General features: G+C 39.9%; 1 protein-coding gene across 1 annotated transcript; it reads right to left on the bottom strand.

Moving 5' to 3' along the window:
• Window positions 1–15810: 15810 nt before the first annotated feature.
• On the bottom strand, window positions 15811–21708 carry mbip (MAP3K12 binding inhibitory protein 1). The gene is made up of 9 exons (XM_026152913.1): window positions 21534–21708; window positions 20564–20680; window positions 20177–20377; window positions 19539–19635; window positions 19131–19196; window positions 18838–18996; window positions 18498–18595; window positions 16256–16294; window positions 15811–16159 (listed from the first exon to the last, which is right to left on the bottom strand). The coding sequence occupies exons 1-9, from the start codon at window positions 21651–21653 to the stop codon at window positions 16052–16054; spliced, it is 1005 nt and encodes a 334-aa protein (XP_026008698.1). The 5' UTR covers window positions 21654–21708; the 3' UTR covers window positions 15811–16051.
• Window positions 21709–25245: the final 3537 nt, after the last annotated feature.

Below are 25245 nucleotides of genomic sequence, written 5' to 3'. Positions count from 1 at the left end.
TACTTCCACCTCTTCTGTGATGGACTGATGGGCGAATAACAAAAGAACCTAGAGGGGAAAGAAACTCCTCTTCTTATAGCCTTGGCCCTGAAGCCCACCATTCCATTTCGCAGCCTGTGAAAGTAGGGCTTTTCATCTCAAAAGATCAACACATTTCTCTCCTGCAGGCACCTACACCACTTCTCTCTCCCATTTTCTCCCTCTCCTCTCTTTCTATACACCTCTCTCATTCTTACTCCTTGGCAAATGGGAAAACTGTCCTTGGTTGGATTCTGTTTTTCAAAGGAATCAATTCTCCTTTGTACACACTTGATCTGACCCTGTGACAGGCATTAAGTGTGTCTTCTGCCTGATACAGAGGCTCGTGTTCTGTGTGCTGATGGACGCTGCCCATTATCACACACAAGTGCAAGCACACACTCATGGACACTCACAAAAAGGGGCATTTGTTCACATATCCATGCATGCAGACACATGTCCACATTCACACAAGCATGGATTCACGGTTATGCTGCACCGAGCCACTTGCATGCAAACAACAACAGACACATACTGATTCACACAGTCTTGGTGAGTGTGGCCTTTGAGATAATGTGCAGAGAATATCGGTAAAATCCCTGTGACTGAGAATTCATCAGGTATGTCCTGCTGAGCTCAAACTAATGGCTTTGACAGGAGCACTAAATGGGTTGAAGAGGTCGCAAGGCAGAAATGTTCAAACCTGAAGATAAATTGGGAAGAAAAATGAGGAGTGATGATGAAATTTGAGGTTATTTATGGGCACCAAGCAGCTGCAGGTAAATGTGCAGCCTTGAGTAGTGAAATCGATAGCTTCTGATGGGCTTAACAAAATAAGAAATATTAGAACACTAATAACTTTATGACCTGTTACTTTAGTGGGGAATGAGTTGTGAACACACCACTGACATGTGATCACCTTTCAAGGTAAAAAACCCGGCTTAGAACAACAAATACGACAAGTAGAATGCAATGGGATGTTTTTAGAGCTCTTATTAAAAACATTTGACTGAAAACATCTGGAAACTGCAGGAGAGAAATGGTGCTGTGAGAACATAGAACCAAAACTCTAAAATTACAAGTAAGATAACAGCTCCGATAACCATATCAGGGATGGTAACACACAATGTATAATAACAATGTTATACTATAATATTATACTGCTTGCAGGAAACCTCAGGCCCAGTCTGAGCATGCCTTAGAAGTAAGGAGCTGAATTTTGAAAAAGCTTAGTCAGTGAACAGTCAGTACACTTGTGTCCATGAAAGCACAGAAAAAATATGTTGGAGGGAAACATTTGCTAATTATACTGATATTTTATCTTTTTATTAAACTCATATCACTTTAAAAATCTGTTATATTTTTCATGACTGGCACTTATTGTCTGTTACACAGTTTTCAGTGCAGCTGAAGCCTTCCACAGTGTAATATTGTAGATCAACATAAAAAAAGATGCTTGATCATGTATTTTTCATATAAATAATATCGATGTTAATGTTTTCCAAAAGATGCTGTGTCAAAGGTAAGTGAAAACAAAATGCAAAACTTTCCAAATTTCATAAGCTCACATTTTATTCAAAATAGATCATCCAACACATATTGAACGTTTAAACTCAGACATTTTACAATTTAATGAAAAATATTACTTCATTCGGAGACACCAAAAGTCTCGAAAAGTACCTGGTACTAAAAAGAAACAGTCGCCTGGACATTTTGCAACTAATTAGGTTTACTTGCAACAGTTCAGTAACAAGACTGGGTATAAAAAGAGCATCTTAGAGAGGCAGACTTTCTTAGAGGTCAAGATGGGCAAAGGTTGCCCTGTCTGCAAAAGAACTTGGTCTGCATATTGTGGAGTCATTTATGAATGATGTTCCTCAGAGTATTTGTTTGAGTATTTCATTTTATACAGCACATAATATAATCAAAAGATGCTGAGAAGCTGAAGAAATCTGTTAAATCTGCCAAGAGGCAGATCAATATTGGATATCTGTCTGTCTGTCTGTCCGTCTGTCTTTCATTATTCAGATAGAAGACTAGTCCTGTCTGTTCTGATTTCATTCTCAACTAGAATATACAGATCTCCATCACTTGTCCTGTCTTTATTCTCAGCTTTACCTGTCTTTTGAATGCTTTTTAATTGTCTGTGATTTCTCTGTTGTTGGTGTGTTGCTGCAGATACAAAACCCCACAGAGCCTTGAAAAGGCAAAAAATGAGAAAAGAGGCCGAGGAAAAGCGAAAGGGGAGACGAAAGAATGTGTTTGATTAGTGCAAGTTTGCTCAAGCTCAAGTTCACCATTGTGTTCCTTGTGGATGTGTGAATATTACTGCGAGCAGAAAGGCTAAGAAAAGACAGACATGTGAAACATGCACACTGACATTTCTTAATCAAATATGGCAATCAGGGGGCCAACCAACAGTATACCATTTGCAATCCCTTTTAATTCATAATCAAAATCTGAGCAAATGAGGCAGAAATTGAGAAAGACTGAGGGGTGGGAGGGAGCAAGAGAGAAGGAAAGAGAGGGAGAGAGATGCAGGTCATTACGTCTCTTTTTACTGGCCCGATGAGAGCAATGTAGAATTAATCAGAGGCCATTAGGCTGTATTTACTTACCACTGCAGGGGCTCAGATCTCTCTCTCCCTCTTTCTCTGGATACAATCCCTGATATGATCCTACTCTGCCCCAGCCCTATAACAGAAGATGGAGCAGGGCTAAGAATAAGGGTATAACGAGAATGATCCCGCATACAAGTGTGTGTGTGTGAGAGAGAGAGAGTGTGCATGTGAGCTTGTGTCTGTATTTCTGGACATTATGTTGCATCATGTGGGTGTTGTATGCACCGAGGACCCGAGTGGTACAGAGAGGAAAGGAGGGGAGCTGGAGAGATGCTCTTAAATCAGAGTGTGTAATCCCCTGTGGGGTCAGCCTGCGGCCTCTGATGTTGACTCACAACTCAGGCTATCACACATCTCTCTCCCTCTCTCTCCTAATGCACTGCTGCCATTACTCACCCAGGTCCCGCCAGAGCTCAAATCTCTCTGATAATGGGTCTGATAAAGGACAAAGTTAGCACCATTTGAAGAAAATGGAGATCATACCTCTTATAAAAGGAGAAACTTGAGTTTTTAAATGGTGGGATATTTGATATTTATGGTTAATAACTATATTATTAATGCTTTATAGACTAACTTCCTGGTTGCACACTGCTGGTCTATGATACCAGAAATATTAACAGTGTTACATAAGTTAAAGAAATATGAACAAGCACTTGGTGACAGTGGAAAGGAAAAATTCCCTTTTAACAGGAAGAAACTTCTGGCAGAATCAGGCTCAGTGAACACACATGCAGTGACCTGTTGAGTTGAGGGGAAAGAGAAGAGAGCAAAGAGAGACAGGAGAACAAACAATGGGAAAGAGAGAGAGTTTCACAATTAGTAATGATTAAATGCAGAATGGTGTATAAACACACAGGGAGTGAAAAGATTTTTCAAAATGGAAGCTTCTAAGCCTAATCTTAAAAGTAGAGAGTACACAAAGGGTATGAATCCATACCCGTTCTTCTTTTGAAAAGACTAGGAATTCCAAGTAAGTCTGCAGTCTAAGAGAGTTCTGTTTGGATAATAGTACTATGAGGTTTTTACAATATGATGTGGCCTTGATATTCAAGATTTTGTATGTAAGGAGAAGTTGACATAAAAAAGAGTGCTATTACATGACAGTTTTTTCAGTTTTTACTACATCATAAAATGTTTCCTCTGTAAAGTTGACCTTGGATTCTACCTGTATTATTATTGTACCACTGCACAAAAACACCTGAAAAGTCCTATCTGAAACAAGTTGTTTTAGCTTCATTCTCCGTCACTGTAATGAGGCAATTCCTTGCAAAATTCAACAAGTGGGTGGGACTTCTGTGCTCAGTGCATCTGTGCTCACAGCCAGAAACCTAAAATGACCAGTATTAGAGAAACACCCTCCTCTTGACATCATAAACATCCAAAAGGGGATCAACTGTCTAAGTGTTGAAAGCAGTCTGTACCACAAGGTTTTGGTTCTGATTGATTACTTGCCTAAACACTAATCTCATGATTTGAAATTTTGCCTATGTTTAATATGGATAGTGGAGCAGTATGTATTCATTGAACACTTTAAAAGGTACACCGTGCAAGTACTGAGTTGGACCCTTTTTGCCTTCAGAACTTTTTCCCAGAATTTCTTTGTGGCATAGATTCAACAATGCACTGGACACCTTCTTTTATCATAAAGGCATGGAGATGGGCAATCCTCAGATAGGTTGTAATGTATAAATGATACTCAGTTGGTAGGTGCCCAAAGCATGCCAATAAAATACCCCACACCATCACACCACCAACACCCGCATCAACGATTGCTACAAGGCCGTTGTGCCTGAAATCTGCTGGAGCCATTCTTCCAGTTTTAGGGTTACAGGTCCTAACGATCCTATTACCTTCCACTTCTGCACCAGTTGTTCCTTCAGTTCCTGGTACTTCCCCTGGTTTCTGATGTTGGTGTTTGCTGGGGTTGCCACATCTATCTCAAACAGTCTTCTGCTCCTTGTCAACCACCATTATTATGGTTGGTTGGCCAGCAGCTGCTTTTCTGTCTGGAAGCTGAAGTCCTAAAAGACCTTAGCCCTGTAGTTCTTTACCATCTATGTTTGCATCTTTCATCGGGACTTGCAGTAAACTATATCAGCCACTTGGTTGTACTTCTTAGTATATGCTGTCATTTCTTGATCTTACATCCTGCTACAATGTGTTGGGTATTTCCCTGGGCATCTTTGCACAGTCTATAACTTGGGCCAGGTCTTTTGAGGTGGCCCTTTCTAGTTTCTAATAGGATTTCTTTATGTCAAGCACTTCGTTTGTCTGTCTATGGTTCCTCCTGTGGAGGGGCTTGGTCATCCATGATAGTTCTCCTCCTGTTCCACATTACCCTCCCTCTTCAGCTGGCTCAGGCACTCCTAAAGCAGCTTTTTCTGCTGTTCCAAGATCAGCTGGATGAGGTGGCCAGGGTGAGGAAAAAGCATCTATGTGAGTTGAAGTAAAAACATGCAAACTCCAGACAGATTTTGCATGTTTTCAAATCACATATACAGAAATCATACACCTGAATGTTCCAGCTGACCAGCACATTTGAATCTGGAACACTGTAGAGCTCAGAGGACATGTTTAGTTGGCCAGTTGTGAGTTCTTTTTCACAGTAAACCACCTTTATGTTGTTTTTGGTCAATTCTATCAATTGTTATATTTCTGTTTCAAAAATATTAATTATAGTTGCTTTATAAAACAGACATATATGCTAGTATAGATCTTAATGCATGGTTGTCATGATTTTTTGTCAGAATGTTTGCTCATTTAGTTGGGGTTACAATGCTTCATTTGTGGGGTGAAGGGTGGGGGCGTTTTTTAATTGATGTATATTTAAATGTAAAAATAAAATAAAGTAATGTTAGAAATAGATTTCACATTTTCATTCATATTCACGTTTCATTACACAATTCAGGAGTATTTCAATACGTGACAAACAAACCTGCCATTTAACGAACATTAAAGGCACGTTTATGATCTCTAAAGCATTAATAAATTACTTATTAACATCCATTAAGTAACTGGGTTCAACTGATAAAGCTTATGTGAAGGATGCCTTATTAGAACATGTTCAATGCGAGAAGAGACTCTCTGCTTTGAGAAAAAAAACAAGTTTTCTATTAGTTATTTTGTCATGTGACCTGAAAATGCAACTTTAGGGTCAGCTTTCAGCGACTGTTGACGTTAATTCACCGGTTGAGACAGCACTTTAAAGTCCCTGGCACTGACTGACCACGCCATTACAGAACAAACCTTTTTAAACAACTGATAGTGAGACAAAGGAGGCTGCAGCATACTTTCTGTGGGCGATATGAGCAAACAGTTAATGACGTTTACTCAAGATTACACGGGGCTCACCACCAAAGGAGTCTGTCTTGGAAAGAGAAAGAACCAGCAGAAAAGAGAAATACGCCAAAGAACAAAAGGAAGGCAATTCAATGCTTCGGTCATTTAGTCTACATTGTTGTTTGTCTGTTTGTTGGGTGTGTCAGAGGAGTGGAGGAATGCTATGGTTAGAAGTGAATAATTTGTCCAGGCCTTGAATGACACATACAGGCACAACTCTGACTGACTCACACAAAAGCATGTGATGAAAGCATTTCATGAATAAATCATAATTTAAGAAGAATAAAAATTTCTCAAACAGTATCACTCATCATGTAATGCAATAAGTCAGTGTGACACCAAAGAATACTTACTTGGATCATGCTGATTGCGCTTAGAGCAAAAAAAACGTCAGTCAAAGTCTTAGGCTGAGAGTAAATGACAGAAAAATTATGTTACTTTAGGTAGACTTGTTTTTCCAGAGCCTAAACATTGTACTTAAGTAATCTATGTCCCCTTCTAGCAGATGGGATCGGTTTACTAAAATCACAGACTGAGTAGTCAAACAAATAAGTATTCATAGAAGCCAGGTGAAAAAAACAAACAAAAATAAAAAGTAAAAAAACAATCCTATTTCTCAGAAATGCACTGAAATACAAGTAGAGACTAAAATTCATTGAAGAGTACATAAGAAATGTCTAAAACAATATATAAATGTGCTAATGCAGATTTTTTGTTTTTGTCAAGTTCTAAACACAGCATGGACACCTGCATAAAATATGAAGACCTAAGGAAATCTGGTACTCATTTACACAGTGAGAGTGTAAAAGTGGCATTCCTTTGGAGTCATACTAAATTTTAGTTAAAAAACAAACAGTGATGGGAATAAAGAGTCAGTTGTATTTGAGGACTGGTAACAAATTGTCCATTCTAACTCTAACCTTATCAGCTCCTTTATGCATTTGGACATTGCAAAACATTGCACACCAAAAAAAAAAAAAAGAAGAAGCCAAAAATATAGGCATTTTTGCCTATTACTTTATTGGTTATACAACTAGACATTTTTGTTATGTGAGTGAATGGACCATTGAAAGGTGTTTCAGAGAAAGTGTGCATGAAAGGTAAAAAAAAAATTGATGCTTAATCTAAGTTATTGATTTGAAAACCTAACTTGAACCACATGCTCCAGCAGTGCATGTATATCTAAAGGGTTTGGCTGTAAAGGTTAACTGAAGTTCCCACACCATTAAAGGACTAAAGTTTAGTGTCTAATTTCCTTTCATGTCCCCAACAAACAGAGCCAGACGGCTGTCTCTTCCGCCCAGATACGTCTGCAGCCGTACTGTAAAAAGCACCACAACAACTGCAGCTGATTCCTCCCCGAACGTGTAATTTTCTCATTTAGCTCACAAGCGTTTGGCCCGACACCAATTAGCACAGGGCCCTGACCTCGGATGTCTGTACCAGGAGACATGGCGCTCAACGACGCACCACGTGGCGTGCCTCAATCAGCCACTTGCACCCTCTTTTCTATTTTGCAGCCATCAAATCATTGCTATATACATAATTCATACACCTCAGATTTGGAGGTTTATTATAACCCCTCTTTTACTCTGAGGGTATGATTATATGTCAGCTTCAACTTTATAAAAATAGGAGAAAAGGGCTGTCTTTCTCTCTCATCTACATCTACATCTACATCATTTTGCATAGAGTTACATGTTGTTGCAGTTTGTGATATCAAGTAAGTTTTGTCATTTCTGCATCTCTGGCTATTACACACTAGTGATAGTGAATGTTAATGTGTGTGCTCTTGAAAATAATATTTTGTCTGGCTATGTTATGCAATACCAAATCTCGCCATAGGGGGGTGGGGTCATACCAGAGTGCTAGTGCTGTCACCCATGCCCTCTTAATATTGAGAGAGCCATGAATGTCAAAGGGGAGGGTGTAATTGGTTTCAGGGATATCTAAATGTAATGGGTCGATTTATAATATGAAATTTTGATAACTGTCGAGAACCAGGAGGCAGATCCTGTGTTTTCTTGTTCAGGTATATGATGGAGACGAGTGTGAGGAAAGTATCATTATAATGTTCTGTATTAACTTGTAATTCTAAAAAATTAGAGCTTTCATCCTGGGAAACTTCATGCAGGACTATAAATAGTAAGTAATACATGTGAAATGTAACTGTGGTGTGACATTAGAGTGCACTGAGCTCATTAGATTGGAGTAAATTAAGTTGTTATTAACCTCTTGAGTTCATCTTATTTGAAAAATGTTCATTTTTGTGGAATCACGCTGTATTCGATTAGCATCCTGCTATATTTATTTTCGAATAATTAAGGGACGTTTGCACTGGTTTCTGCAAGCTTGTGATGTATGTTGGTGCGAACAGGTGTTTCCGTATGTAAATGTATACATGTGAGCATATGCGAGTCCATTTGCACATGTGTGCATGCACATGTGTAAGTGTGCAGCATGCACATGTCTCTCCTCCTTGACGTTGTCTGTGCACCCCACCAGGCAGCTCTTGGCCTCCTCCTTTCATTGCTAAGAAACCATCCATTCTGTGTGAGTAATCAGAGCTGTGCCTCCAGGAGCCCAGCCAAGCCTCTCATCCTTGGGCTGCTCAAGAGCTGCTTTAATTAACCATCATACCACAGATGGGATCGATTTTTCCCCCGCCCCCCCCTCCACCCCCTCTATCTCACCCTTTCTCTATGCCTCTCTCGCTCCCTCTCTCTTGTTGCCTCTCTCTCTCTCTCTTGCCCTTCTATCTCTGCTGCTTCTTTCCTCCACCCTACTCTCCCATACACAAGCCCCATAATTGCACTGGAACGGTGCCAGCCGCCAGTCAGGCCCCAGACTACAGGCCTCTCCTCCCTCTCTGTTCTCCTCCTCAGCCCCTGGCCTCACCTGCTCAATACCTTATTAGTGTCGGGATCTGTAGAGAGTCATTGCGGATTAACTAAAGAGATGTGAGATTGATTTCTGCCCCTGCAGATAAAATTGAAGTTTTCTTCATGTGTGTGCACATGAGCACAAGTGTGTGTATGTGTGCGTCTGTGTGCGCGTGGGTATGTGTCAACGAGGGATGGAGGCTGAAAAAGAAAAATAAGAGTAGGAAAGATGGTTCTTTTTTTTAAACAAAAGACAAAGCCTGGCTCTTTTAGGCTACAGCCTTGTGTGAATATATTGGATCCATGTGCATGTTGTGTGTGTTTGTGCATTACTCTCTCTTCAGTATGTATGAGGGTTTTTGAAATGAGGGTTTGCTAATTTGCTATTGGAAGACCCACTTGAGCCTCTACCTCTCACACAACAAATTAATCCCCCCTCTTGCTTTACCTTCATTGGTTTTCATGTGGCGCTATGACGGCACTACGCAGACCCATATCCCTCCTGTGTTACAGTGTATTCGTGAAAGAGCTTCTCCATCCATACACGTGACCACAACCATAGGGAAAAAAACCCATACATGCACACCCACCTCCATGACAAATCTGAAAGTCCAATCTCTGATTCTAATCTTCCGGAGGAATAGTCACCAGAAATACCCTATTCTTGTACGTATGTTCAGGTAAATAGCGCCCTATTGATTATTCATGGTTCAGGGATGGCTATAAATGTGTCAACGAGGTCTCAGAGGAAGGCAGTTGGGTGAGAGATTAACATCTATTTCAGAGATAGGTGAATTTGTAGTGGAGGAGAGGTGGGTGGGGGTGGTCGCAGGCAGATTGTGTGTGAGCGGGGAGTTGCAGGAGGTTGGGGCTGGAGCGAGGTGGAGGGTTGTCTCCTCAGGATTGTGCTGTAATCACAGGCCTCCGTCTACATGGCACATCTCAAGAGTGGTGTCAGCTGGGCTCTCTTCTGTTTGCTAATAGCAGGGGGTCAGGCCTCGCTCACAAAGAGGTGCGTTTGATCCCCAGGTATGGGACACAGAGGGAAGAAGATGACACTACTGAATACTAACAGGTTGTGCTACATGCCTGCTTATCTTTTGTATAATGTGTGTGTGAGTGTGTGTGTGTGTGTGTTTGACGTCCTAATGGTATGTGCTTTGCAAAGAGATTAGTGGGTGTAAAGGTTGAAATATGAGCTTGTTTCAAATAAACCACCCAAACCAAAAACAAGAAAAACAGAAGAAATCATATAGGGTCTAAGTGACACATACTAAGACCTACATTATTAGTTCTTATACTGGTATTAGATATATGCACAGCAATAATAATATAAGAATGCATAACATAAAAGAGAGACTATTTTAACTAGCCTTGAGAAGCCAAAGAAACTTTCCAAACAAACTAGCCCTGTTCTTGTTGTTTGATGGCAGGTGCATTGCCTTTGTGTGTTACAGCTGCTGATTTGTAGTGCGGTGTTTGTGCGTTTGTATAGAAGCCGTTGCGGTGGCGGTTGTGTAGCAGTTCACGGGTTCCAGGGCCCAGCTGCCAGAGTGAGGCAGAAGAGTCAGACATCATTGTGGTGTGATTTCCTCCTCTCCTTGCAGATGGAGTGTTTTTGTCAGAGCGAGGGCCACAGTGATTGCCTCTTCGCCACCGGTGTCAGCCCAGGATAATACTGCAGCAGTCCCCCTAGGAACAAAACAGGATCAGCACAATCCATTTTCTTTTTCACGGCCAAAATGGAATAATTTCAAAGAGACAATTCTTGGTAGTCTCCAAAGCCCAGGAAAAATCAAAAGACAACCATTATGGCAAAAACTGTGAAAGAGGTGTCCCACCTTTCTCCTTGGCTCTGCCAAATACGATGCCCAGCTCTAACTAACAAGCACGGCTACAGATAGACAATGAAAGTGGATTGAAGAGCAAAGCTAGCAATCTCACAAAACGCAGCACTAAAGCGACACATGACAGATTCATGCACAGAGACTACAGATGAAGAAGCAGCAAGTGCAGTCCCCAGCATGGCCCCTTACATTAGATACCACACTCAGATCTTTATATTTAAAATATTGTGGTTTTATCTTTGAGTCCATACATCTGCAGCAATCTGAGTTCTATGGCAACCTGCCCTTTACAATCCTAATGACACTTCAGCAAAGTGTGGTGGCTGAGAGAGGGCGGGAGCCGGGAGGCTTTCCCTCAGAAAGAGCTGAGAGCATCTTATTGGAAAAAGGGGCTAAGAGTGTTGTTGTTGTGATGCCTGACTCCATATTCTTGGGTCATAGATATTCAAGAAGCGCTCCTCCCTTTCCATTTTCTCTTCCTGTTGCCATAGCACATCAGTCGGGACATGCAGTCCTATACTCAGCCACCTGCAAATGAATATCCGTGCAGAGATGGTAGTGTGACGGGGCTTGAGCATGATGGTTTTATGTTTAATAAAGATGGGGACATGCTGGAAAACTCTCCTGAAAGTGATTTTTTCTGCACATTATGGTGCAACAGAAATAATCAAAAGTGTCTTATCCACACTTTTTTTTGTGCATTTAAGAAAAATAACTCTTCACACATTTCTCAAGAACTTGGCATGACACATCTCAGGTTTAAAGCTCTGCTATGCACAGGTGCTTGAAGGACAATATCGGAGTAGTAGTCTATTATTGTACAGTGTGAATGAATGAAGAGTGATTGAGTGCAGTACTCCACGCCACCTATATAAAGCAGAAGTATTGCAATGTGAGGGCCAGAGAGAGGGAGAGAGAGAGAGAGAGAGTATGAGAGAGCTCTAGAGGCCTAAATGTGGCAAAGGGAAGTGGAAGTGTCCAGTAGGGGGTCTGCTGCTGTGGGAAGAGAGGGAAGGTGGGGGAGGAGGGCTTGCTCTATGCAGTGCCTGGGCCAATGCATGAGGGTTTGTGGCTAAGTGTCTCATCAGCATCCAGCTCAGGTGCTGCCAGGACCCACGCACTAACTATGCCCTGACTTGATTGTAATTGCCTGAATTCAACTCCCGCTGCTCCCTCCTGGCAATATCACAGGCACATTTAACTCCAGAGAGCCTGGGGACTGTGCAGCAGGGCCACAGAGAGCAGCTGACTGCCTCTTGTTGAAGCCTGTGGGCTACAGGGGGATCCTCTCTTGTGCTGTCTGCTTTGTGGGGGAGGGTCACAGGTGCATGCACTCTCTTTATCTTGGTGTTTATGAACATGAAACAAATGCGTCTGGATTGGATATAACCTGAGAGTGATGGTATTTGCTGTGTTTTTCATGTTGCTTAAAGAGAGTGAAATTTTGCCACCGGCGTCCCAGGCCACCAAAAACCTCTACATGTACATGCAAAATGTGTGCTAGTAGCAAGCACTAGTCATGAAATTTGAATTATCCGTGTGGTTTCAGAGCTATGAGAACCATAAATTATTTAACATTATCTTTAAAATTTCCACACAATCAAACGGCAGAACACTCCCTGTTCCTGTCAGCCTGTGTTTATCATGTCCAATTCAAAACCAAAGTATACACTTGATTGCTTCATTTTGCCACCCACAATATTTTTATTTTACACACAGTTGTGATGCTGCATACTGTAGTTATGCTAATGTTTTGTGGGTTGAAAATCACTCAACAGAAACAGTGAGATGGAAAAGAAAAAAAAGCCCAGACCACCATCAACAATGTAGCATTAAGTCCATTGGGACTCTCTCCTAAAATGCATCTGAATTTGGTTCCAAATCTATAGTTATAGAAAACTGAAGCTGCGAGCATTTGAGCCCCCTTTGTGACATTTGCGACTGACAAGGGCATGGATAAAGTACTTCCCCCTTACGGCGACAAAAGCCCATATTCAAACACAACATCTAAAATTACAAGAAAAAATAGATTTTCCAGTGGTAATGCGTAATCTATGTTTCCTAATCGCCCAGCTTTGAAAACTGCAGCAGGGTTAACTTAAAAAAGTTAGCCTGTGGCGCTCCTCATCCTGTGATAATAGGCCTGTCTGTAATGAAGAACAGGCTTGTTGCCAACAGGTGGTCTCTTTAAAAGACCAGAGCCACAGCACTCAGGATGGGGAAAAAACTGCCATGGCAAAATGTGTCAGAATCTAATGTTCTGCAGAGTGAAAAGCCTGTTTTCTGTCTTTTGTTCCCAGCTAGAGATTCAGCCTTGTTCCTCATTGTTCAGGGCACAAACGAGCAACAGTCTTTTTTGACACTGAGCCACAGATGAATAAAGACTGGAGCTGACTAGTCACAGGAAAGAGCTTTCTTTTTGGAGGGCTTGGAGCCCATTAGGAGTTTGTGAGATATGAATGGATATGAATCCTCTCCTTCGACCCCACAAAAAATACTGGACCCACGGAAGACAAGGAACACCTCTGTGTCTTTTTACTGAGGTTCCCAAGGACATTTCAAGACATCTGGCAGAGGAAGGACTGATTGACAGCCAGGAATTACATAGAGTCAAAAAGGAAGTGGCTCTTTGTTCATTTGGAAGGGTACAGGTACACTATGCCTACACAGACATAGAGCACCAACCACTGACACTAGTGTTGACATATTGACTTTGTGTTCTTGATATAAGCAGTAGGAAAGAGGAGAGGTAATTGCCATGATTTGAAACTGCATTACTGTGATATAAACTTTACATTTTTGTTAGATCCACCGTAGGAAGCTGCATGCATAATGTGCCAATGAATAAATCAGACAGGATAAAGATAATGAGATATTTAGGAAGCCACTTCACGTAGACGCTAGATAGCGTATTTGGCTCAATGGGCAGATGATGGGTGGATCCCAGAGAAAGCAGCCCACAAAATACGAGCTTTTGTCCAACTCCATAATCCATTTGTTACACTCAGACCAATTTGTCCTCATTAACCCTCATAAGGGGACTGTGTTTGAGACAAAAGCTCCAGAGGAACAATGAGAATACCCCCGGCCTCCCCGCGTCCACATCGCCACAGCTCAAGTGCTCCCCTTCCCAGCACATTGTGGCCCCTTGTTGCCTAGAAGGTTCCAGTCTATGAGCAAGAGATGGACAGACCCCAACAAGCGGGGTTCACCTGAAAGAAGGGGTGAAAAGAAATTTCCCCATTTCCGCGTTAGAATGAAATATCTTCCGAAAAACACAATGCGACGTCTGCCGTTGTATTCAGGTCACTCCATCAATCAACTCTGAAATAAATCTTGACAAGATGTACAAAGAGCAACTGGAGAGAAAAGGAAGGGGAGTTACAGTAATTTCCCAAGACGTGAGAAAGTTGTTTTTCTGGACTTGTCAGTTTGTCACACCTGCTGCAAAAATTATTTTGAAAATGACATTGCTATTTTTATTCAGTTAGAAGAAGAAGAATTTCTGTCCTGTGGCTCTGAAAAATAGACTGTGCCTGGGTCTGCTAGCCATGAATTCAAGCTGCTGGTTTTTATAACATATATACAATATTATAATATAGAATTTTAAAAAAATGTTTTCGATCAATCTGTTGAGTTTTCGTTTTAAAAACAATTAATTGAGTGCTTTTCTCGCCTCTAAACTGGGCTCATTCACTTCACAGTATTAAAACCCAGCTAATTTGAATGTTTATGACACTTCATATTTGCACTAAATTTAAGAGGACATTATTGCACATTTTATATAATTACATTTAATGGACAGGTCTTGTTAGTACTTACTTTACATTTATTTATTTATTTCATGACATCAACTCTCCAAGATAATATACAATGCCCCTTCCTCGATGGAAACATATTACGTATACTTAATAAACACAAATTTATTATAACACACAATGACAGGCAACAGATGATTTATCTACATGACAAAATAACTTTTTCAAGTTATGTGGTGAACTCTTATTTAAAAATAAAATATAAAGTATAGCAGTATAACGTTTCAGAAACCAGTGATTCCTGATGTTTTTGGCACGAGAAAAAAGAAGAAGCATGTTTTAAGTATCTCTGAATTGATGCGAGTTCTTCTAAAGTCAAATTTTCCTTATAAATATTTAAAGTTTGCAGATTATCATCTCGACCAACTGTGGCCGTAGTGTGTTAAAAACAGTGCCATTTCTAATACCAATTAATACTTATGGGGGTAAAAGTTAAGTATTTTTTTTCCTTTTGATAAATTTGCTGCTCAAAAATACGACTTTAAATGCAGAAATCTGTGTAACAAATACTTGTGTTAGTATTTTTCTTAAGCTTCTATATACATCCTCTTCTACTGAAGCAGTTTCAAGATAAAGCAACAGCCCTTCAGATTTGCTGATAGCTGGAAAAAAAGAAATCATAATTACAGCTTCACTCACTAGCGAAGTTAAAGCTCTATGCAAAAGCCTTTTATGAACATGTCACAGTGTCAAACGCAGCAGCATCCCATTTAATGCTGGTTTGTTGGGTCTCCAATATGTTTCCCAAACAGAGTTGCAGTAATCAGGTCATTTGTTATAATGACAACCATTAGGGGTGATCATCGTCACACAGCAGTCAGGCAGATAAATCAGGTGCACTCTCCCTCCTTTCTCTGATTCATCTCGACTAGACACACACACACACACACACACACTGTCATGCATAAACGCACACACTTGCCTTCCTATCATTAGGGTGTGAAAATGAAAATGTCAAAGATCCAATATACATGCATTCTATAATGTTAAATTTAAAAGAGTATTTTAGGTTATGTGTTATCTATTTGAGCTGAAATTTAAAACCCACTGATTATTCATAAAGTTATAATACAAGCAAAAATACACTGAGTATAAGGCTGGATACTATGTTGACATTTGGTTTCATTTACAGAACAAATTATTCACAGTGAAAATGTTTTTTGATCAATCTGATTAATATTATTTGCACTACTAATTTCTACCTATAAAAGTCACAAACTGCATTTAGCTTAAATTTTAGATTTAACTAATATAGTAATAGCTGTGATTAAACCACGAGTCAGGGTTTTCATGGAGGAAAATATAGATTTATTTACAGAAAATTTACATTTCATTTAACTGTTATAGCAGTACATGATTTCCATCCAATATCATCAAATGTCATATGAAGAGTTTTTGGGAGTTTTTAATGACACAGACGATGAGAATGCTGCTAATGAGTAGCTGAGAGTTGGAGGAAAAAATGATGACACACTGTGAATGCTTGAGCAACTGAACTCGAGTATTTGTTTGTGCTTATGAATATATCACAATGTACAATCTGTTCCAAATTCAGGCCCAAACTCAGTCGCCCTCTTCAGCAGAGCTGCTTTCACTGCGCTTATCTTCTCATCCAGCTCTGTCAGGCTGCAGGACTGAAGGACAAAGAAAGAAAAAAAATGATCAGCTCACTTAATATAGGTTAACCTCCACTTACAAAGTACTGCGAGAGGAAAGGAAACACAACAAACCTGAGCAGAGGACGTCTTTTGTCGTTTGTGCAGGTGACTCTACAAAACAAGCACACAAATACACATAAGACCTTCTTAATTAGGGCAATTTTTAAACAAGCTTTGAGAAGCATACTGAGGTGCTCATCTGTGCTCCTTCCTACTTTGCCCTCTCAAGGACAGAAAAAAGTATTATCCCAGAAAGGAATACAACGCAGTAGAAAAGGGGAATACACAAAGCCGAGGATAAGGAAAAGCTCCATTTTAATCTAAAACATTTTTGTGTCCTTATTGGATGCTTTTACAATAAATAGGTAAACAATAAACACTGGGAGACAGATAAAGGTGGCCTCACCTAACAAGACCATCAAAAATGAATAGAAAACTTCATGTATGTGAGACTGTGTAAGCTTCTGTACCTTTAGTTCTAATTTTCAAACACGGTCAAATTTTTTATTGATATGTTGCTGAGGTGGTTCGGGCATCTGGCAAGGATGCCCCCTGGGCGCCTCCTGGGCGAGGTGTTCCAGGCATGTCCCACCGGGAGGAGGCCCCGGGGCAGACCCAGGACACGCTGGAGAGATTATATCTCTCGGCTGGCCTGGGAACGCCTTGGTATTCCCCCGGACAAGCTGGAGGAGGTGGCTGGGGAGAGGGAGGTCTGGACCTCTTTGCTTAGGCTGCTACCCCCGCGACCCGACCTCGGATAAGCGGATGAAGATGGATGGATGGATGGATGTTGCTGTCTAATTTTGTTAGGAAGCCTCCATTAATAATCAGCATTTAAACGCTGTCCCTGGAATCATGGGCCAACTGTGTACAGCTTTTTGGAAAACACCAAACTAATGCAAAAAAAGGGAGGGCTGGGTTGGAGGGGCGGGGGCGAACTTGGAATATAAAAGACCCCCATCCTCATCAGTTTATTCAAAGACACTCAACAACTCTTGCTCAGCTCACACAAACATGCAGTGAGTCAAAAGCAGATGGAGAGCAGCATACTCACAGAAGCAGCATGCTGTGCTGAGAAATACCAGGATGAAGAGACATGTAGCATCTCAAGTACACTTAGATAACTAACACACTGGACAGACTCCTTCAGCTTGGGAAATCAGAGTCTGTGTGACTGCTGATGTCTGACAGGTTGAATAGAAAGACCAATAAATTACCTACTGTCATCTTTTGAGTCAGCGTCATCTCAATAGCAATGAACAGTTGTCAATTCTGAGATTCATCCGTCTGCCCTCACCTAAACGTTTACGTAAATCTAACCAAAGGCACTGCAGTTCTGATTTAAATCAGCTTAAGTGTTACTTGAAGAGTGAAACGTGTTGAAGTATCAAAGCATAACAGAAGAAATTCCATTCTCATAACCCACAAACTCCTTTCAGTAAGTAGATATCACTCTGAAATGATTTTTCCTACAGCAAACCAATACTCTCCATGCCAATTTAGGCATCATACACAACTGAGCTGACAGTGTGCAAAATGGAGAAACCAAAATTCTAACTAAACTAAAGCCTTCTTACCAATGCAGTATGGATCTTTTGTCTTTCTCTGATACGAAAAGGGTGCCATCTCTCGTGAATTGAACCTCAAACTAGCATCCTGATCACAACCAGAGCCTCAATACTCAAAAGTCATTAAGAAGTGCAAACTAGTTGCAATTCCATTTGGAAATGGAAGCAAAGTTGTTTTCAGTTCCAATGCGACAACATAAAAGCACTTCAAAACAAAATGGAGAAGGAGCAGACTGTCGTGTTCAACAATTTCCAAATTCTCTATGATTACTATGACTTGAATAAGGGAAAAAAAAAATCACTGACAACAGGTTTGGGGGGGAACCCCACACATACACACACAAAAACTCTAATCAGAGCAGGACGCATGATTTATATGCTCCACATTAACACGCCTGTAAACTTCAGTCTCACGAGGGCCCAGAGAGTCTTTTGTGTGAACAGGGAGGTTTGCCTTCATGGTTAGTTTCTTTCAGTCAGGCTCCTCAGGTGAAATGCAGCACCTGCTTACTGTATGAATCGCAGCAGACAGGCTGGCAGCTGGCAATAGCTGGAAATAAACTGGCTTAAAACTGACACAAATTGTGCAACTCGTAGAATTTCATTAAGACATATGGCAATTAAACTACATTCAGTGCCTTAAAATAAATTCTCATTCCTCTTTCAAACATGCATGACCTCTGCCATAAATAACTATTAACGCCTTTGATGTATCTGTATTTGTATTTTGAAGCCAGAGGACTCACTGTGGATTGAAAGTACTCAGGCGAGAGTCCCTCCAACTCGAGTATACGATCCTCCAACTTCTTGAGTCGCTGGTAGACACTCAATGGAACTGGACCCACTGAGGAGTAAAACACTTGTTGAACAGTTTGAAAATTGAAATTTAGAGTAGGAGCAAACAAAGAATGACTGATAACAACAGATAAACCAAATAATAGATCAGTTTATAAATAAAGGCTTACTATAAGTAAAAAATACAGTGCCAATAAAAGGTGTCATGTAATTGCTGAGTTAAATATATTGTACAATGTTATATACAAGACAAAGATCATTTGAGCCTCACAATAACTTCCTGTCTCTCACCTGCTGCAAGTTTGAGGTGAGCTTCGATGTTGTTGAGTCGTTCCTCTATGGCTGCATTTCCACAGTCTCTCGTCAATGGCCCCCTCTGTTTATCCCCAGCCTCTGCTTGGTCTCCCCCACTACGGGTCTGGGGTCCGTAAGTGTTTACCACTCGTGTGACTGCCCAGCCAAGAAACAAACACAGAAGATACAACTCGGTCCTAAACAGATTCTAGTAAACAACATGTTTTAGTTTGATTACACAAATGATAGTTTAAAAAAAAAAGCTGTTAAAAATTCTGACATTTTCTTACCTTTTACGTGGCTTTTAAAACCCGGGTAAGGAGTGAATACGGCATCTGTTCTGGCACAGCTGTTTTCTACAGATGATCACATTTAATATAAATTGCAATTAGAATTACCAAATGCAATTAAACATGATTACCAAAAGCTGTATATGTATATCACACCTGAATAACAACTACTCCTGATTTCTGTTACTGGTGTCTCACACAGGCTTTGAATTTAAAAAAGGTTCTTCTGTCTCGTGTTTTTCTGGACTAAGCGGGTTGTGTTTTGAGGCCGAGTGTGTTAGCTACTTCAGCCCCACTCTTGGAGCAGTTCAGCCTGACCTCTCGCCTGTGGAAATCAGCTCTCTCCCAAACATTGGCAATCTGTGTGCAGGCACCCTCTCCACCCCCCCACCTCTCTCCCATTCTCACCCTGATTGCAGTCGATCACGTTGCAAAACTCGCGTACATTGTTTTCATTGATCTCCATCTGTTTGCGTTCCATAAATGCAGATATTCTTCGCTCAATCTAGGGTTACAATGAAGACAACATAATAAGATACAATGGATTGATGAGGTGGCAAGAATGCTATGTTTTTGACTATTTAACGATAATGATGTGGGACAAATAGGGTGCGGCAATTTACATTTCAGAAATTTCCAGGTAGCCAAAAAAGTTGAACTGCTTGCCATCATCACATGATGGAATATGAATACTGTTTGCTTGGCTACCAAAATAAATGCACAACAGAATGGGGCCTCTTGTCCTTCATCCACATGCAATCTCAGAGTAATGAGCATCCACTTCATAATCCATCAAGGACCTGGCCCTCTCTCAAAACCCTCCAGCAATGTGGTCTGTTCTACCCCACCGCAGCACTAAAGGACCCCTTATTCTCTACCGAACTCAGCTTATCAGGTCTCCATCAAGCATTTGCTTTGCTGCGGCACGTCATGTGCACATCCTCTGGAGCAATTACTTATGATTATTCATTTGCTTGACAGAGTGTAAAGAGGGCTCTAAAATTTCACTGCCAGAACAGCTGACAGATCTGCTGACAGCGACCAACCTCTGACTTCCCAGCTCGGATCTGAACCATGACATCATCAGCTGCCGTCTTGCTCTCTGTAGCCCCGGAGCTGTGCGAATGGTGCTCAGACTGCGTGGCCGTCTGTGCACTGCTTGAAGATGAGATGACAGCATCTTCTGATGTGTTCTTTAAAGAGGATGCATCAGCATCCAACAACGCCTTTAGGCTTTCTGAAACAGCCTAAATAAACAGCAGGCCAGAAAGAAGAATATTAGATGTAATTATTTAAAGCTCTGAAGAATAATCGAAAATTTAAAATTCAGATATTGTTAATTCGAATCTACTTTTATTTCCTTGCAATGATAACACAATAAAAAGCTGCATAATAATCTATGTCAGCTCTTGAAAATCCTCTAAAGTTTTTACCTGTAATTTAGCGATATGTCCTTGTAATGAGCTGTAAACATGAGCAGGTGGAGATGATTGAAGATTCACAGCGCTGGGGTTGACATCTATTTTCAAAGCAGCATCCCCAAATTTCAGCTTAATTTCAGGAAAGACAACGTATGGATGTTACTGTGAATCAGCATTTAACATGCAATTGCATGCCAACAGGACAATATATACATTTGTCTCATATATGCAAGTTACAATTGATTGATGTGAAAGTACATAAACTATTTTTGATAATTAACTGGGTAATTATTATTGATTTGTTACTGTTCAAGAAAAAGCATTTGGTGGTATCAGCTTCAATTTAATGTAAAATAAAGGATTATTTTCCTCTTGTTTTCAGCTGTTTTTTGTCACTGTAAAATTAATATATTTGGCTGATTATTGCAATGGTGGTCAATCAATACATAATTAAAAATAAGATTATCCCAGACTTAGGAAAATAATGAACCTCTATAGATTCATAAAGCGGGTGAAAGGCGATGGTTTTATTTTTTATTCAATGCATATTTTATTTGTGCTTTACCACACAAATAGCAGGGCTTGAGATCATTTACTGCATGTATGGAATAAAGAGGTTTATTTAGATGTGTATTCAATCCAATACGAGAAGCACGGCAACAGGGATAATGACATGAAACATTGCTGTTACTGATGAAACAGAATGCCTAGTTAAGCCCAGTCAAGGCACAAGCTCGATCTTGTATCTTAAATTACTTTCAAAACAACACTGAACCATTTAAAGCACAGTTACTTTGCAACAACCTACATGTCAAAAAACAGCACCACAGCGCTGTGTGAGTGACAATGAATGAACAGTGTGGGTCCGCTAAGCAGCCCTGCTAACACCACATTGCTAAAAACATTAGCATGCAGCCAGCTAACACCCCGGACTGAAAGGAGCGATGTCCGAAACAAGGCAGCTTAAACAATCCAAACAAACCTCTTCCCCGAAGTCTGCTAGCAGTTGCAGTAACGAATCCATACAGTCTGTATAGCTGGACATTTTACTGGAGTCACTGGGAGGAGCATGATTTCTACTTAGCTTCATTGCCTCCGCCATTGCTGTTCGACAAGCCGAAGAATACTGTGCGCTGATTGGTTCGAGTGCAGGCTTCTGCGTGTGCGCGCTTAACGAAGTCGAGGCTCCACACACGCATGCGTACACGCACACAACCGTAGTTGTGAGAATATTGATATTACTGCTAAAATACTAGTAATAATAAATGCTTAAATTAAATTCACTATTTTTACTGGGTTTTATTGTGCAAGTATTTCTGAAAGCTTTAAGGCATTTCTCTTTTTCAGTCTTTTAACAGATTGAAAGGAAATTGTTTACATAATTCTTAAAGTCAAGGATCAACTTTTAAAACTGCAATTACAATTAAGTATATATCAGTTTTCTGTAGATATAGATGTTAGATACTTAGATATTATCAGGCTCCATGATAGCAAATTGAAAAAACAAACAGCATAAAAAAACAAAAAAAGTTATAAAATGTGAAATTTAAAAATCTTTGAACTATTCTTCGACACAGGGTGGGTAAGATCATCTCTATATATACTGTATAGGAAAACTGATTTTATAAAACTTTGAAAAACCTGTTTTATAGCTTTATTTCCAAACATTTCATGCACATTTCATCTTTTACCCAATTGTTTCTACTTCTCTTCAGTCTGTTCCCATAAAATCCAAACTAAATATGCCTATTAATGACTATCATCAAATATAAAAGCCCTCTTCATGCATTAGTGACCCTGTGGTTTTATACAGTAATCTATTAGCAGTCAAGCAACATTTTATTGTTGCCTCTAGTCAAGTTAAGCTAATGTTGTAATGTCATACACTGGTAGACAGTTCTATTAACAATCAAGTATTATTTTAATATTAATAAAATAATTTTATGACTTGTGTTCTCTACCTGAAAACAAGCCTGTAAGTAGTGCCACATCTGGAGCATATTATTAAATGCCCAAAGATGTCCAGTCTCTGAACTTTCTCTTTTAACGCCTTTTAAAGCATGTTTTAAATCATTTATTCTCTGTCGTCTTATGGCATGTTTATCTGTCAAATTTTATTTTCACTATATGTTTAGAATGCCAGTTCTTATATATTTGTATGACCTGCAATTTTTATTACGTTTATTTTAAAACACTGTGATATATACAAAGCAGGCTCCCCGTCTACTGAACTCACTCAAATGTGCCGTTAACTGTATTCTCAGTCACTTACTTTTCAAACAGGCGAAAGAATGGTCACTCAATTATAAAGATATTGTCCCTCTGACCGCAGTGGACTGTGCAGCAGGGCATTGGGATGGGAACCTGGTTACAATGGCGTATTTTTTTGTGTTGAGTGACTGTGGGAAAATCTCCCTCCTCTATTCAGACATTTTCCCCTTCTTTTCATATAATGAGGAGAGAGACTGATGAAGGAAACAACAGAAAAAGAACAATTACAGGCAAAGAGAAGGCACAACCACTCAGAACTCAATAATGCTCTTTAGGAGGGTTAATCATTTTAGGAAGGGGTCTGAAGACAAGCCTTTTTACTTTAATTCATCTCTGAGGTGATATTTTCCCCCCCAAAACAGGAAGGAACTGTAACACTTGACATGGTTTGACATGCTGAGCTATTGCTGAATGTTCCCACACAGCAAGGCGCTCAGAAATTAAAAAACTGCTCATTTAATTTGGCTGGCTTCAGACCAAAGAGCTGTTTATTCTTCTAACGGGGAAGAGTTGTGATTTAAGGCATTTATATGAGCCATTAAAAAAAACATGATAGCCTACTTGAGCTCAATGTTTTTATATTTAGCTATATTTACATTTTGAAACCAAAACTAAGTATTACAGATATTCACAATCTTTAAATGTCACCTTTTCCTCTAATATGTTCCTACATCTTAAAATTTTTTTAGAGGATTAAAAAACCAGTGGTTGAAAAAGTATTTACAAGTGCTACAGCCTAAAAATATTCCTTTACAAGTAAAAGTTCATGCACAACGGCCTTAGTCATTGTTGGCTTACACCGTGGGGTCATTATTACTGATGCATCAACATAAGTAGTACTGTATTTATCTAATTGGCTGAAAGTAAGGTACAGCAAACTGATTTAAATGCGCTAACTTGTTTCCAGAGAATGATTTGACCTCTGGTTTTTCTTGCTGTTATTAAATCATATTAATTGTAGATTCCTAACATAACATTACAATTTATAACCATTTATTAAGTATTTATGCACTGCTTGTAAATGCTAAAGCCATTATAGAGAATTGCTGAAAAGTGTTACAAGGATACCTTAATGGTTCTTTGTGCAACTTAATAAGATTTTTTTTCTTTGCTTTACAAGAATGTGTTCTTGGCAGGCAGAGGGAATTTGTGCTATACAGGAAATAAGGTGGTCCTAGTGTTAGAGGGAAGTGAGTGAAGAGGGATTGTTGCTGCCTCTTGCCTCAGTCACATCAGCCACCTGCAGGAAAGTAAAAAGGTCCGCTTTTGAGCCTGTCTGCTGCACGGTGGCAGATTATGTTGACAGAGCATGAGACGGAGTAAAGGCCAGACATGAGGATCAGGAGAAAGAGGCAGCACAATGTAAAGAGCGAAGTGGATTGCAGTAAGAAGGTTTTGTCTCATTTCCCCCAGAGAGGAATAATTAAAAGTATTCCTTTCTTGTGAGTTTGGGACCAAGCTTCCCACAGATCAGCTCATTACGTACTGCTTTTAAGTAATAAAAAGATATACGTGGAAACAAATGTAAATTTTGCAGAAAAAATGTTTTTACAAAAAAGACTAGTCATGGTGCTGGATTTGAGAGTGACTTCAGTAGCTTTTTACAGATTTTTTCTGAACTGCTTTGGCACATTACTTGCAACACTTTTGGAATTCTCAGTTCTGAAGATGCATGCAAACATAAGCAGTATTTACATGTGCATGAACTGTAAAGGTAAAATGTTTATGTACTGTTGTCTTCTATGTCCACTCATATAGTGGAAATCTCTGGGCTGCCACTTTTGTCCACTTGGTCACAGATTCCCACTGAACTCCTAATCCTCCCTATGAAGTGTAACAGGGGAAGAACTGCTTTGTTTGGTAGACCCATCAACTGCAGTTCTCTTTCTATTTGCTGTTGTTTCTCATTGTTACACTGCCACACATCCTCGCTTGTCTCCCTATACTAACGCTATTGTCCCAGAAAAAGGTTTATTTGGGCTCCTACTAGTTCTTAAACTGTTGTAAATCTATATCTATATACAAGCATTTATACATATATAATTATATGGACTTTTACACGTGATGGCTTATACAAAGAAATAATGCTATTATATTTTGGAGAATAAAACTATTCAGTTGATAGAAACACTTTTTTTTAAAACACAAATACATTTTTTTATTCTTTACACTAGACAACTAGTCATTAGACTTTGCTTTTAGGTGCTTAGGAATCCTCCCACCGTCCCAAGCTTTACTTGTTAATTGGTGTGGATGTAAGAGTGTGTGGTTGTCTGTCTCTCTGCTGACCCTGTGATGGAGTGGTGACCTGCCGAGGATGTTCCCTGCCTCTATTCCCACTCACCCCAGGACCTAGAATTGTGTGATACCAACATGTTCGGGCTGGTGATACAGTATCAACTATTGACAATAGTACCATGTTT

Source organism: Astatotilapia calliptera, chromosome 19 (genome assembly GCF_900246225.1).
Source record: "Astatotilapia calliptera chromosome 19, fAstCal1.2, whole genome shotgun sequence".
NCBI classification, from domain to species: Eukaryota; Metazoa; Chordata; class Actinopteri; order Cichliformes; family Cichlidae; genus Astatotilapia; species Astatotilapia calliptera.
Note: the sequence above shows the minus strand (reverse complement) of the source record. Positions and strands in the feature narration are given on the sequence as shown.

Coding starts and splice junctions, on each gene's coding strand:
- mbip (XM_026152913.1), bottom strand. CDS start 21,653: ATGGCGGAGGCAATGAAGCTAAGTAGAAATCATGCTCCTCCCAGTGAC. Junction 19,636..20,176: donor TCCGAGCTGGGAAGTCAGAG/GTTGGTCGCTGT, acceptor TTGTAACCCTAG/ATTGAGCGAAGAATATCTGC. Junction 16,295..18,497: donor CTGAGTACTTTCAATCCACA/GTGAGTCCTCTG, acceptor CTTGTTTTGTAG/AGTCACCTGCACAAACGACA.